The 15,964-nt window shown below is 43.6% G+C and overlaps 1 protein-coding gene across 2 annotated transcripts in view; it reads left to right on the forward strand.

The window, feature by feature from the left end:
* The first annotated feature begins 5,639 nt into the window (after window positions 1-5,639).
* ACAP2 (ArfGAP with coiled-coil, ankyrin repeat and PH domains 2) overlaps window positions 5,640-15,964 on the forward strand; it is a 179,749-nt gene continuing 169,424 nt past the window's right edge. The window contains exon 1 of one of the 2 annotated variants that reach the window (XM_077990624.1): window positions 5,640-5,952. Coding sequence is in view for 1 of the 2 variants with exons in the window: in NM_001261274.1 (NP_001248203.1) it covers window positions 5,900-5,952 (53 nt within the window). In the remaining variant the exon portion in view is untranslated. 2 annotated transcript variants of the gene reach the window in all.

Genomic DNA, 15,964 nt, shown 5'->3' on the forward strand with positions numbered 1-15,964 from the left:
GCCCTCAATTTTATTTCTTAAAGATCTCTTGCTTGCAATTGCATCAGTTGAAAATGTCCCACTCTCCATTAAAAGGCAAATAAGATTATGTCACTCCCATGCTTAAATTCTTCCAATGGCTTTCCTTCGCTTTAATATACACAGTCCTTAGCATGGCGTACAAGGTTCTTTGTAATGTCTGTATTGATGGTGTACGATCCTTTCCGATACAGATGGTGTAGGTATCAGAAATTCATTTCTTACTTCTTTTCTAAAGCCATATTCTCAATTTACAATGCTTGAAGACCATGTGTTTCTTTTGCTTCTGTGCTTCAGTCAAAATAGTTCCTTGTGACTAAGTCCTTTGATCCTTTGAAAGACATTACTCGCCTTTTCTTAGATCTTACTTTTTCAAGACTCTTCATATCTACAGAGATATGAGAACCCTAATTTCCTTCCTTAGTAGAAATGACTATCAGATTATGGTACGCCCCTGTAAATACTCAAAGACTCCTGGCACAGAACTTACCATAGTCTGAGAGTTGTAGGGGGAAAGATTATTTTTTCACCTGTAAGTCTCACAGCCTATTTATTTATTTAGAGACAGAGTCTCGCTCTTGTTGCCCAGGCTGGAGTGCAATGGTGCAATCTCAGCTCACTGCAACCCCCACTTCCTGGGTTCAAGCGATTCTCCTGCCTCAGTCTCCCAAGTACCTGGGATTATAGGCATGCGCCACCACGCCTGGCTAATTTTGTATTTTTAATAGAGACAGGGTTTCACCATGTTGGCGAGGCTGGTCTTAAACTTCTGGCCTCAGGGGTGATCCGCCTGCCTCAGCCTGCCAAAGTGCTGAGACTACAGGCGTGAGCCACCGCGCCTGGTCACTTTTTTTTTTTTTTTTTTTTTTTGAGACGGAGTCTCGCTCTGTCACCCCGGCTAGAGTGCAATGGCATGGTCTCAGCTCACTGCAACCTCCGCCTCCCTGGTTCAAGCAATTCTCCTGCCTCAGCCTCCCAAGTAGCTGGGATTACAGGCACGTACCACCATGCCTGGCTAATTTTTGTATTTTTAGTAGAGACGGGGTTTCACCATGTTGGCCAGACTGGTTTTGAACTCCTGACCACAAGTGATCTGCCCGCCTTGGCCTCCCAAAATGCTAGGATTACAGGTGTGAGCCACCGTGCCCAGCCTCCCAGAGCCTATTATAAGGTCTGGCCAGAATAAATGCTCAATGAATATTATTGAATGAAAGAAAAATGAGTGAATGTTGATGTCACCTTAGTTGATGGTAGAAGCTGGGGTACAGGACTGTGAGTCAGGGGCCGAAGTCCTGGATGAATGTGAGTATTAAATAGCTGTCTTTTGTGGGGCTGAGCCATCAGCATCTTCTTACGGGGAAATTGCCTTGACTGCTAGTCAGCCGTCCTGCAGCCCCCATCCTTGTAGAAATGATTAGGTTGAATGTTTCCATCCCTCTACTGGCTTGCCAGGGACCCACTACCTGTGTGGCCTGATATGAAAAGATGAGCTGGGCTAATGCAATTGTGTCCTGGGATCTGGGAGTTGGGAAACAGATTGAAGCAATTAACACCAGGAGCCTAAGTTGAAAGGCTGTATAAAGAATTGTCAGCTGAGCACTGTGGCTCACGCCTGTAACCCCAGCACTTTGGGAGGCCGAGGCGGGCAGATCACTTGAGGTCAGGAGTTCGAGACCAGCCTGGCCAACATGGTGAAACCCCGTTTCTACTAAAAATACAAAAATTAATTGGGCATGGTGGCATGCGCCTGTAATCCCAGCTACTCAGGAGGCTGAGACAGGAGAATCTCTTGAATCCAGGAGGCAGAGGTTGCAGTGAGCCGAGATTGTGCCATTGAACTCCACCCTGGGCAACAAGAGTGAAACTGCGTCTCAGAAAAAGGAAAAAAATAATAATAATAATTGTCAAGAAATATCTAGCAGAAGTTGCAGAGTGGCCCTGAAACTTATTTGTATAACCTGTGCAATGTTTTGTAATATTTTGAAAGGGTTGTCAATATTTGAAAACAGGGAGATTTCACATGAAAATCTGGCTGTTTGGCTTCTCTTATTAAATTTGAGGTCTGGTATGGCAGGAACTGACTGGAACTGAGGATACAGGGCACATGCTTTCTGTTTGTCATAGCCTCCACCATCCCATGCTGCTCACACCTGGAAAGTTTCATTGTTTTATACTACCTGCTGGGCATCTCTAGAGGAATCAGCAGCAATGATAGATTCTATGCAAACCAGGTTCACAGGGGAGCAGAACCTAGAAGAAAGCAGAAAGGAAAATTGATGGGGTTGGGCAAGTAGGAAAGAAAGAGGATGCAGATGACAAGAGACAAAACCAGTTCTAAGAGTTGCCTGAGTTTCTGCCCTTGTGAGTTCCAGTAGTGCCCACAGTCAGCCTCATTGCAATTTCCTTTTCTTGAGATAATCTGCAACGCAATTAGCCAGACTAAGTCAGGGAGTTACTAGAAATTGTTGGATAACAGCAACAAGGAAAGTAAGACAGTGTAAGGCTCTTGCTGACCGTGTATCCTGACCAAGGAGTACCAGGGAGGAGAGATTGAACAACCTCTGCTCAAGAGGATGTATGGTCAACAGTGTTCTCAGAGGAAATCAGCAGCTTTCAGGAAGAACTATGGCTGTCCAGGGTTCCGGAGGGTTGGTAGAGAGGGACTGAGAAGTCTGGGGAGAAGAAATTTGGAAGACTTTTAAGGTTTGATACTTTATATTCTTTTAGAGTGCAGACTGGGCCTAGTAAGGAGCTTTTACTGTGTGTTGAATAGAGAGGTTTGTATTTCAGCCAAGAAAGCTTCCCGAGGGGGTGGCATAAGAGCAGTGTTTTACAGAGAAGATGAAAGGGAGATTGCTACACGGGCAGACAGAGTTACAACTGCAAAGGCAGAATTCTTAAGGGGAGGCAGGGCAGTTAGCAGTTAGGATCTGGCGTCATGCAGCCTGTGCGTGGCCTGAGTCACCTGGCAATTTATTTTCATATCTTGGGACCTTGGTTTCCATTATTATACTAAAAATACAAAAACTAGTCAGATGTGGTGGCACATGCCTATAATCCCAGCTACTCAGGAGGCTGAGACAGAGGAATCACTTGAACCTGGGAGGAGGAGGTTGCAGTGGGCCGAGATTGTGCCACTGCACTCCAGCCTGGGCAGTAGAGCAAAACTTTGTCTCACACAAAAAAAAAAAAAAAAAAAATGAGGATAATAATATTGTATTTCTTTTATTCTAAGACCCACTGCTCCCACCCCATCCCACTTTAATGTTTATTTAGGACTTATCTTACAAATGACACCCCAAAATGCTTGCTTTACCACAGGGCAAGGAAGAAAAATTGTGACAGTGTTATCACTAACTGGGTATATGCAAATTTAGCCATCCACAGAAAGATGTTCACTTGATAATTAGCTTAGTTATTTGCCTTTGTGGTGCCATGCAGTTGAATTTTAATTTGAACCCCAAAGTGTCACTTTAGGTATCTTCTAAAAGGCTACACTGTGGTGGAGTATTAAAATAATAAGTTATTGTATATGCAGATTAGCTGTCACACATCAGGAATGCAACCAAATGTAGTAGAGATTGCCAACGCTCTTGGTAAATCTGACATTGAAGTTACAATGTTGGGGAAGCGAGGCCTGACCACTAATGTGCTTGAGGACCCTGAATATTTAACAGTCAATAGTCTGTTTTTAGCTAACAAGAAAAGCTGTATAGATTCCAGGGATATACAATTAAAAAAAGAAATCAAGTATATAAGCAAAGAATAAATGTATATAATGCTTCTATATTCTTTGAAATGCCTCAAAATTATACTGTTAATTTTTCTTTGTCCTTCTTTCCTTTCTTTTTTTTCTTTCTTTTTTTTTTTGTTTGATACAGTGTTTTGCTTTGTCTACCCAGGCTGGAGTACAGTGGCACAATCATGGCTCACTGCGGTCTTGACTTCCTAGGCTTAAGTGACCCTCCCACCTCAGCCTCCTGAGTAACTGGGACTATAACTGGGACTATAGGCATGTGCCTGGCTAATTTTTGTATTTTTTTGTAGAGTTGTAGAGACAGGATTTCACCATGTTGCCCAGGCTGGTCTGGAACTCCTGGAGCAAGGGATCTGCTCACCTCGGCCTTCCAAAGTGCTGGGATTACAGGTGTGAGCCACCATGCCCTGTCTATACTGTTAATTTCTAAAGATGCTAAAGAGATCAAGATATCTCTTGATGGGTTATAAAAAACAGTATGTCATCATGCCATACTTAGCCAGATGGTCAGAAAGTTATATTAAGACTTTAGAAGGCTAGGTGCGTGGCTCACACCTGTAATCCCAGCATTTTGGGAGGCTGAGACAGGAGGATCACTTGAGGCCACGAGTTTGAGACCAGCCTGGGGAACGGAACGAAATTATTTCTGAGACAAACAAAAACCTCAGACAGTGAAAGTGAGAGAGCTTAGACTTAAGCCCTTTGATTATAGTACTGAAGAGGCAAATGGTACAATTACAATAGCCAACATTTACTGAATGATTGATATGTGGCACTGTGTTAACCGTACAGCTTTATCACATCTGTGGTGTTATGTTCATTTTAAAGTGAGAAAGCTGGGACCTAAATCCAGGAGGTTTGCCTCCAGAGTCTCACTCAGAGCCACTATGCTGTTAGAACACCCTACGTATGCATTTTTATAGATACGCCCATGCTTTTTAGGTTGCCTTAAAAATTATTCATTAAAGACATCCTTGTACTTTTTACAATCAATGGCATCTTAAAATCAAGGAGTATGGTAAATACCTGCCGTAGGATCAGATGATAAGTATCTTAAAGTGCTTCTAGAAAAAGTGGATTAGAGGGGCAGGTGTTACAAGGTGAGTATGCTGAGCCTGGTCTTCAGAACCCCACCATTGCAGAACAGGTGAAAACCACCGGGAGTAGTGTCAGTCAGCCGGAGTGCTTTCTGCAGTTTTGAGAGGAGTTCCTCCACACGAAGCACCCTACCTCCCATACCCGCCTAAATCTATGTCCAACCCAAACGGCAGCTCCTTCAGGAAGTGGTCTGTGGCTATATGAGAAGATGCACACGGGAGCAATTTTCAAATTATGAAGGGATGGAACCAATACGTGAAAGATGGGATTTTATCACTAAAGTTATCCTCGCTCCTCTCCTGGCCTCAGTTTCTCTAAACTGAAAGGAAGAGGTGGCTTAGCCTATCTCTTCCTTTTATAATTTCTGCCTCTAACCTCTTGAGATTTCTGCCAATCTGCTTTGAAAAGCAAATTTCCTTCCTCAGACCTGCAGGAGGAGGCTCCTCCGGGCTGGCAGCTCAGCAGGGCGGGGCTCGGGGAGCAGGAGAAGAGGCGGGGGCTAGGAGGGAAGCGCGGCCGCAGCCACGTGACTTCCTTCCCAAGGAGCCTCAGCTGCCGGCCTCCCAGCAACCGGTGCGTCCCGCCTAGCGACGCCTGCGCATCCCGGTTGGTCCTCGGGGGCGGTTGTGGCAAGGCGGTGCCCCCGGTCGCGCTGCTCATTGGCTCGCGCTGCCGTCGATCAGACCCGTTGCCCGGGCGCCCGCAGGCGGTGCTGTCGGATGCCCCGCCCCTTGGCCGCCAGGTTCGTGGCTGGCTGGCCGCTGCTGTCACTCCCCGGCCGTTTCCCTGCGGCCAGCGCTCTACTTGGGGCGGGAGGAAGAGGGGCCGGACTGGGGCCTGACGAGCCGTCGCCGTCTTCGCGGCTGCTATGACCAGCGGGCTAGGCGCCCTCCGCAGCTCCGCGCAACGCTAGTCGCGGCCGTGCGCCCGCCGTAGCCGTCTGCGTCCCCAGCGCGGCCGCTCCCGCGGCCCCCTCGGCTCTGCCAGCGCCGCCTGCGAGGCGAGGCGAGGCAACGCGGAGGCAGGATGAAGATGACGGTGGATTTCGAGGAGTGTCTGAAGGACTCGCCCCGCTTCAGGTAACCGGCACGGCCGCCCGGCGTCACCGCGGAGCTGCCTTCCCGGCGCTGGGGGCGTGAAAGCCGGGCCCGCGCACCGGGAGGAGGCCCCGCCGTCCGCGCCTTCCGACGGGGCGAGCGGCCGTTGCCGCCGCTTCCAGCCTGCGAGGGCACTGCAGTCCCCACCGAGCCTTCCCGAGGGGCGAGGAAGTGGCGGGGACGGGGACGTCGCCTCCTCATTTCTTTCCTCGCCCTCTGCCGGGCCGGAGCGCCCCGAAGGCCGGCGCACCCGCTCCCGCTGGGGCAAATGGGGTGCAGCCGCGCTCCCGAAGTCTCGTCCCCTTCTCGGGCGCTCGCTCTCGCCCCATTCCTCCTCTGGCTGCTCTTCCTTCCCCCTTCCTTCCGCCCCTTCTTGGTTTCCACCCCCTCCCCACCCCCTCTTTGAGGGAGCTTTCAGGGCATCCTCTTGCAGTTCACTTAGTTCCTCTTTGCGCTTTTCTGCCCCGCTTCCCCGGGGAGGAGGGAGTAGGGGGCGAACTGGGACGCCGGCTTCTGCTTCGCGGTGCCCCCGGGCAGAGCGACTCTCCGGAGGGCGCCGGCGGTGGGTGCGTGGGGGAATCGCGGGGGGAAGCGCTGTGACCAACCGCGGTCCATGGACCCTAGTTGGTGACTACCTGCTTTTCTTTCCACTTAAGCTCGTTGAAGGGGGCGCAGCTGTCGAGGGGTACTGGGCTGAGGGCGGAGGACTAGGAGAAAAGTGCATTTCTGTTTTGAGAACGGAAGTAGGAGGGCCGTGAAGATTGCCTGTGTGTTCCTCTTCCAGCAGCCTCTGCCTTGGAGGGCCCGGATCACAGTCGGATGCTCCCAGTGGATCTGTCACAGAGCTGACAGGGGGGCACTACGACTCACATGGGCTGCCCTTCTTTCCATGTGAGTGGCCGTCCAGGACACAGGTTCTTTCTGTTTTGAGTATGGTAGGAAACTCTCAGTTGTTTTGGACAATGGAGTTTTTCTAGGTTGCATTTTACAGGGCTGGCCATAGTCCTTACACGTATAAGGCCTTAACACTTCCGTTAGATAGTGACATTTCTTGAAAGCTTCCTCTGAACATTGGCGTGTGTGTGCCCGCTGATGTCTGGGCCAAACCTGGATTGTAAATTGCATCTTCTGCCTGGGAACTAACTGTTCTCATCCTTAACACTGTTAATTGAATTTCTTATTCTCCTTTCAGTGAAAAGCAAGGAAAAGAATTGTAAAACTAAGGCACTGCTACTTAGAGAAGATTTAAGAACGCTTTTTGCCTTTGCCCTTTGATGATTTTGGGGTGTTAATTTTATTGGAGCTTAGGGCTGTTGCTTATTTAACAAAACCCACTTCCTTTGATAGCTGTTGTTGCGATTCGTTTTTGAAACTTTGATGTTCTGCATAATTGAAGGACTCAAGAGACACAAATAGATTGCCTAGGACAGGCGTGCAGGTTGATTTCCAGAACAGTGTGGCAAGTGGAGTAATTTTTAAAGTGCACCTTAGAAAGCTTTTTGTGAAATTTTGTTACTATGACTCAGCTATTTATTTTTAAGTGAAATAATCACAGCATTTTTCTCTTAGAAGGTGTAGCTCTGAGCTCCCTTTGTTTCACATTAATTTTTTTTTTTAAGTTGAGAGAAGTGATTTGGAAATACTTCTAGCTACTGGGGTTGGTCACAAACCATGTGATGTCTTTGTTTTTGAAATAAAGGAATCATTGAATATAAAATGAGACGGCAAGATACTGATTAAAGTTGTAGGGAATATTATAGTGAACTTTTATTCAGCTCGATTGTAACATAAATTCTATGTTAATTAAAATATTAGAGGTTTTCAAGAGTTGTTTCCCATATTCCAATTATTGTTAGCTGCAAATTGGGAAGAGATATCAAAATTTCAGTAAATTCAACATCTTATATACATTTTAGGGACAAATTAGATTTGCAGTAGAGGGAAGACTGCCAAGAAATAGAAGTTTCATTATTCATATTCTTAATTTTTTATGGTTTTTTCCATAATCCTGTTACTATGAGGATTTGTGTAGCATTTGAAAAGAATATTTCAGAAGTCTTCATTCACATGTTGTGTGTATAAGAAGAGCTTTACTTTTGAGAGTATTGTGTCTGTTGAGTGATAGTGAAACTTGTATCAAAATACAGAAACTTGTGAGGCCTGGGCTTGTTTTTTGATAGTAAGGCAGCTGCACTTGTCTCCTGATCTATTGTGCTGTCTTTAAACTAATACCTATTTTTATTCATAAATGAATCTTATGGCTTTTAAGTCTAGTGTGTGCACATAACTGCCTTGGTGCTGTAGAATTAATGCAAAAGGCGCATCTTGCTGATGAAAATTTCACCACTGTTGGAGCTTTAAGGAGATCGAGACCAACCTGGTGAACATGGTGAAACCCCGTCTCTACTAAAAAATACAAAAAATTAGCCGGGCGAGGTGGCGGGCGCCTGTACTCCCAGCTACTCGGGAGGCTGAGGCAGGAGAATGGCGTGAACCCGGGAGGCGGAGCTTGCAGTGAGCTGAGATCCGGCCACTGCAACTCCAGCCCGGGAGACAGAGCGAGACTCCGTCTCAAAAAAAAAAAAAAAATACATTTTCCTGTTAAATCAATGAGGAGAATACAAGGGGACTGGTTGAAACAGGGAGAAGGATGTTGCAGTTGCAACATTGTCTTTTGTAATTTGAATAGTCAATGGTTACTTTTACATCCCAGTGAATATTTTTTTGTTTTGGATTGGAGGGTACATTTCGTTGTGTAATTTTGGGTTCCCTTTTTGGTTTTTTAAATACCAGTTTAAAATCAGCTTAAAGGTCAAAATCTTGTTCATCTAAAATCTAAAAACCTTGTTCATCTAAAAATCTACAGGAATGTAAAGTGCGTAAGTATACTTTTTTTTTGAGTGGAAATTTTGCATTTTGGCCAAAATATGTTGAAGTTTGAATTTGTTTGGGCCCTACATTGTATGTAGTTGCATGTAGTAGGTCTTTAAAACTTTACAAAACCTCCATAAAAATACTGCATTTCTTTTATTTAAACATACTCTTGGACTGAACACTGTGGCTCACATCTGTAATTCCAGCACTTTGGGAGGCCGAGGCCGGCCGATCACTTAAGGTCAGGAGTTTGACACCAGCCTGGCCAACATGGTAAAACCCCATCTCTACTGAAAATACAAATATTAGCTGGGTACAAGTGTGCACCTGTAATCCCAGCTACTTGGGAGAATGAGGCATGAGAACTGCTTGAACCCGGGAGGCAGAGGCTTCAGTGAGCTGAGGTCGCGCCACTGCACTCCAGCCTGGGCAACAGAGACTCTCTCAAAACAAACAAACAAACAAAAACCCAAAACGTGTTCTGTTTTATTTAGGAAGTGAATATCTGTTTGAAATAAAACGTAAAATAAATAAATTGAATAAATAAAAATCTTTCTGAATTATGTGAGATTTTTGTCCTGAGCAATGTTCAAGTATAAAAACATTATGGCTGGTACAGTGGTTCATGCCTGTAATCGCAGCAGTTTGGGAGGCTTGAGACAAGAGGATCGCTTGAGGCCAGGAGTTTGAGACCAACCTGGGCAACAAAGTGAGACCCCGTCTCTACAAAAATAAAACAATTAGTTGGACGTGGTGGTGTGCACCTGTGATTCCAGCTACACGGGAAGCTGAGGCAGAAGAATTTGTTGAGGCAGGAGGTCAAGGCTGCAGTGAGCTATGTTCACACCTCTGCACTCCAGCCTGGGTGACAGAGCTGGACTCTCTCTCTCTCTCTCTCAAAAAAAAAAAAAAAAAAAAAAAGAAAAGAAAAAAAATTGGCCTTAGTATGCTTTAGTTTTTATCTGATAATTTATTTTTATCGTTTAACAATGTCTATCATATACCATCCTGAAGTTTTTTCATTTCTAGATTCTATTTCAGATATGATTCTTGTTCAGTAACTTAGAATAACTTTTTTTTTTTTTTTTTTTTTAAAAAGGTGTTTGTGGGTGAATTTTGTTTGACAGAGTGAGTCTTACTTTGTTATCCAGGCTGGTCTCCAACTCCTGGACTCAGGTTCCCCTGCCTCAGCCTCCTGAGTAGCTGGGATTACAGGTATGAGTCACCATGCCCAGCCAGGTGAAAGGTTTTAATGGGTGAAAGACATTGGAATAAAATGTGACTACTAAATACACCTCAGTTATGTGTTGCTATTAAGTCTGGATTGGTGCCAATCCTGTCTCCTTCCTTTGCCTTCCATCTTTAGAATAAACTTTTAGCAACTGGCAGTTAATACAGTGGGCAAGGGCTAAGGGGAAATGTGTGTGTGTGTTTTTTAATCTCAGAAGCAATAGAATGGAATTATAAAGTAATTTTATTGTGAACCAAAATACAGAAATCCTGACTGGGTGTGGTGGCTCACACCTGTAATCCTAGCACTTTGGGAGGCTGAGGTGGGTGGATCACTTGAGGTCAGGAGTTCGAAACCAGCCTGGCCAACATGGTGAAAAACCATCTCTACTAAAAAATACAAAAAAATTAGCGGAGTGTAGTGGCGGGCACCTGTAATCCCAGCTACTTGGGAGGCTGAGGCAGGAGAATTGCTTGAACCTGGGAGGCGAAGGTTGCATTGAGCCGAGATGGCATCACTGTACTCCAGCCTGGGGGACAGAGTGAGTCTCCATCTCAAAAAAAAAAAAAAAAAAAAAAAAAAAGTCTTGTAGGTGGGGTGCAATGGCTTACATTTGTGATCCTAGCACTTTGGGAGGCCAAGGTGGAAGGCTCACTTGAGCCCAGGAGTTCGAGACCAGCCTGGGCAACATAGAGACCTTGTCTCTAATTTTAATTAAAAAAAAAAAGCTTGTAAAGTAGGACTTATCCTCATTTTAAAAATGTGTGTGTGTGTGTTTTGTTTTGTTTTTTTTGAGACGAGTCTCACACTGTCGCCCAGGCTGGAGTGCAGTGGTGTGATCTCTGCTCACTGCAACCTCCACCTGCCGGGTTCAGGCGATTCTCCTGCCTCAGCCTCCCAAGTAGCTGGGATTACAGGTGCCCGCCACCACGCCTGGCTAATTTTTTACTAGAGATGGGGTTTCACCATGTTGGCCAGGCTGGTCTTGAACTCCTGACCTTGTGATCCGCCAGCCCTGGCCTCCCATAGTGCTGGGATTACAGGCGTGAATCACCTCGACCAGCCTAAAAAATGTTTTAAAAAATCCACAACTGGACATTTTGATAGATGAGTTGACTTTTTACTTCTTTTGCTAGTAATTGACTTTCTTAATGGTGGACTTTCACATGGTGGACCTGGAAGGGAATTCACTCGTTTACTTTATATGTTAAGCCAAAGGCTTCAATTTCATTTGTTAGGCTGGGTATAATCTCAACAGTTTGGGAGGCTGAGGAGGGAGGATCACTCAAGGCCAGGAGTTTGAAGTCAACCTAGGCAACAGAGTGAGACCCTGTCTTTACAAAAATTAGAACAGCAACAAAAAGTAGCCAAATGTGGTGAATGTGGTGGCCCACACCTGTAGTCCCAGCTACCCAGGAGGTTGAGGCAGTAGGATTGCGACGCCCTGGAGTTTGAGGTTACAGTGAGCTATGATCATGCCACTGTACTCCACTCTGGAAAACAGAGCAAGACCCTGTCTCTTTAAAAAAATTATTTAAGAAATTGTGTCAGTTAAATTTGCATTGTTTATGGTATCTTTTATCATATAGAAATTTAAAAGCTGGCTTTTGTTTATTGCCTAGAAAAGTCTTCCCTACCCCATTATAGTTTTTTGTCATTTTATAGTGATTTTAAGTTTCATATAATGCAGCTGAGTCTTAGTTTTGATTGTAGAAGATAATCTGTTTTCTTCCTAGTGAAAACCACTTGTTCTAACACCTTTGAAAAAATTCATTCTTCATTAATTTAAAATGAATTGCACACCCCTTTTGTGATGTGTGGGAGAACAAATTTCCCCTTGTTACATGTTTTACAAATTTAGTCTTTACAGTACTTTTTTCTTCAATTTCAGAAGAGGTTATGTCTTTCTATGTATTTTGGCCTTACTTATTTAAAACTTTTATTATGTAAAATTTCAGGGATGATTCAACTATATGGTATTTAGGAAGAGACATACTTTAGATTTAAAGACATAAATAGTTTGAAAGTAGAAGACAAACCATGCAAACAGTGCCCAGAAGAGAGGTGGAGTGGCTGTGCTAATAGCAGAGAAAATAGACTTTAAGACAAAAATTACTACAGACAAGTATAGTAAGAGGGCTGGGCGTGGTGGCTCACTTCTGTAATCCCAGCACTTTGGGAGGCTGAGGTGGGCAGATGGCTTGAGCTCAGGAGTTCGAGACCAGCCTGGGCAACATGATGAAACCCTGTCTCTACCCAGAATACAAAAAAAGTTAGGTGTGCATGGTGGCACATGTCTGTGGTCCCAGCTACTCAGGAGGCTGAGGTGGGAGGATCACTTGAGCCTGGGAGAGGTGGAGGTTGCAGTGAACTGAGATCGTGCCACTGCACTCCAGCCTGGGTGACAGTGAGACTGTGTCTCAAAAAAAAAAAAAAAAAAAGAAAAAAGTGTGTGTGTGTGTGTGTGTGTGTGTGTATAAATAAAAGGGTCAATCCATAACAAAGACATAATGACTATAAATATATATTTGCTTAGTTGAGCTCCAAAATACACGAAACAAAAACTGACAGCATTGCAGGCAGAAATAGACAATTCAGCAATCATAGTTTGAGATATAAATACTTCCAATAATGAGTGGAACAACTAGGCAGATGATTAATAAGGAAATAGAAAATGTGAACAGCGATATAGACCAAGAAGACTTAATAGTTATCTATAGGACACTTCATACAGCAGCAGCAGAATTCACATTCTTTTTGAGTTTACATGAAGTTTCCTTCAGCATAGACTATGATGTTAGGCCATTAAACAAGCCTCAATAAATTTTAAAGTATTGAAATCATACAAAATGTTTTCTGACCACAAGGGGATAAAATTTGAAATCAATAGCAAGGAAATCTGAAAAATTCACAAATATGTAGAAATTAGCAATACACTCCTGAGTAAACAGTGGATCAAAGAAGTCACAAGCAAAATGAAGAAATGCTTTCAGATGAATGAAAACAAAAATAGAACGTGCCAAACTTATGGGGTACAGCTCAAGCACTGCTTACAGAGAAATTTATACCTCCAAACGCCAATATTAAAAAAATGAAAAAAAGAGGCTGGGTACGATGGCTCATGCCTGTAATCCCAGCACTTTAGGAGGCCGAGGCAGGCGGATCACGAGGTCAGGAGATCGAGACCAGCCTGACCAACATGGTGAAACCCCATCTCTACTAAAAATACAAAAATTATCGGCATGGTGGTGCACACCTCTATTCCCAGCTACTCGGGAGGTTGAGGCGGGAGAATCACTTGAACCGGGGAGGCAGAGGTTGCAGTAAGCAAAGAGTGCGCCACCCACTTCAGCCTGGGCAACAGAGTGAGACTCTGTCTAAAAAAAAAAAAAGAGAGATCTCAAAATAGTAACCTAATCTTTACCCCAACAAACTAGAAAAAGAAGAGTAAGCAAATCTCAAAGCAGCAAAAGGGAAGAAACTAAAAAAGGTAGAGCAGAAATAAGAGAAAACAGAGAAGAGAAAAATCGAGAAAAATAATTGAAACCAAAAGTTGGTTCTTTGAAAAGCCTAGCAATATTGACAAATCCTTAGAGTGACCAAGACAAAAAGAGCAGTGATTCAGATTACTACATTCAGGAGTGAAAGAGGGCACTTCTCTACTCATTTGAAGAAATAAAAAGGATTATGAGGAAATACTACAGATAATTGTATGACAGTAACTTAGAAGAAGTGAATATATTTCAAGAAAGACACAAACTGCTGAAACCGACTCAAGAAATAGAAGATCTGAACAGAACTATAAAAAATAGAGGTTGAATTGATATTCAGAAAGTTTCCCAAAAAGAGAAGTCCAAGCCAAGATGACTTCACTGGTGAGTTCTACCAAGTGTTTAAAGATGCACTGATGACATTCCTTCACACTCCTTTAAGAAATAGAAGAGGAGACCACTTTCCAAGGCATCCACATTCCTCATCATTAGTGCATTGTTACCCTGCTACCAAAGCCAGGTGATATATCACAAAAAACCCTACCGACCAGCTGGGCACAGTGGCTTATGCCTGTATTCCCAGCACTTCGGGAGGCCGCGAGGATTGCCTGAGCCCAGGGGTTCAGTCTGGGCAACATAATAGGGAGACCTTGTCTCTACCAAAATAATAATAACAATAATAAATAAATAAATAATAAAATTAGCTGAGTGTGATAGCATGTGCCTGTGATCCCAGCTACTTGAGAGGCTGAGATGGGAGGTTTGCTTGAGCCCAGAATGTCAAGGCTACAGTGAGCTATATTTGCACCACCGCACTACAGCCTGGGTGACAGAGCAAGATCCTGTCTCAAAAAAGAAACAAAACCAGGCCAAGCGTGGCGGCTCATGCCTGTAATGCCAGTACTTTGGGAGGCCATGGTGGGAGGATTGCTTGCATCCAGGAGTTCAAGACCAGTCTGGGCAACATAGTGAGACCTTGTTTCTATAAAAAAATTAAAAATTAATTGTGTGTGATGGTGCATGCCTATAGTCCCAGCTCCTCAGGAGGCTGAGGACCACTTGAGCCTGGGTAGTTGAGGCTGTGGTGAGCTGTGATCGTGCCACTGCACTCAGCCTGTGTGACAGAGTGAGACCTCATCTCAAAACAAAAATGAAACAAATCCACCAAAAACAAAGCAAACAAACAAACCCTATAGACCAGTATTCCTTATGAATGCAGATATAAAAATCTTTGACAAAAGTACTAGCAAACTGAATATAGCACCATATAAAAAGGATTGTATACCATGACCAAGTCATATTTATCCCAGGCATGCAAAGTTGATTTAATATACAAAAATCAATTAATGTAATATACTATAATAATAGGGTAAAGATTTAAAACAACACAGTCATCTCAATAGATGCAGAAAAAGCATTTGACAAAATCCACTCTCATGATAAAACTATTCAAAAAACGAAGAATAGAAAATTTCCTAACTTGATCCTAATTTGATAACGGCCATCTTTAAAACACCCTCAGCTAACATCATATTTAGTGGTGAAAGACTAAAAAGCTTTCCCCTAACATAAGGAGCAAGAAGCCTGTCACCCCTTCTGTTCAACAATGTTGGAGAGGATAGAGCCAGAGCAGTTAGGCTGGAAAGACAAATTAAAGGCATCCATATAGGAAAAGAAATAGTAAAACTATATTTTTAGATAATATGTCTTATACAATCAGCCTTTGTATCTATGGGTTCCACTTTTGTGAGTCAGTCAATCATGGATTGAAAATATTTTGGGAAAAAACAATAAGAAATAACTATAACAATTAAAGTACAAATAAAAAATAGTATAACAATTATTTACATATAACATTTACATTGCATTAGGTATTAGAAATAATCTAGAGACGATTTAAAGTATGTAAGACCATATATGAAGGTTATTTGCAAATACAATGCCATTTTATACACAGACTTGAGCATCTGTGGATTTTGGTGTTAGTGGGTAGTGCAGGGGGTGGGCAGGGGGAGTCCTGGAACCAATGTCCTTTGGATACCAAGGGATGAAGGTATATAGAAAATGCTAAGGAATCCACAAGGATCAGTTATAACTAGTAAGTTCATCTAGGATGTAGTGTATAAGGTCAATGTACAAAAACTATTTGTATTTCTGTATACTAGCAAAGAAAACCAATCTGTCTACAGTGGCATCAAAAAGAGGAAAGTACTTAGAAGACAGTACACTGAAAACACCAGCGAAAGACCTTAAAGACCTGAGTAAATGGAAATACATCCCATGTTCATGGATCAGAAGGCTGAATATTGTTAAGATGGCAATACTCCCCAAATTGATATTCAAACTAACCACAATCTATTAAAATTCCAACTGGTTTCTTTGAAGAAATTGTGAAGCC

Source organism: Macaca mulatta, chromosome 2, assembly GCF_049350105.2.
Source record: "Macaca mulatta isolate MMU2019108-1 chromosome 2, T2T-MMU8v2.0, whole genome shotgun sequence".
Taxonomy (NCBI): Eukaryota; Metazoa; Chordata; class Mammalia; order Primates; family Cercopithecidae; genus Macaca; species Macaca mulatta.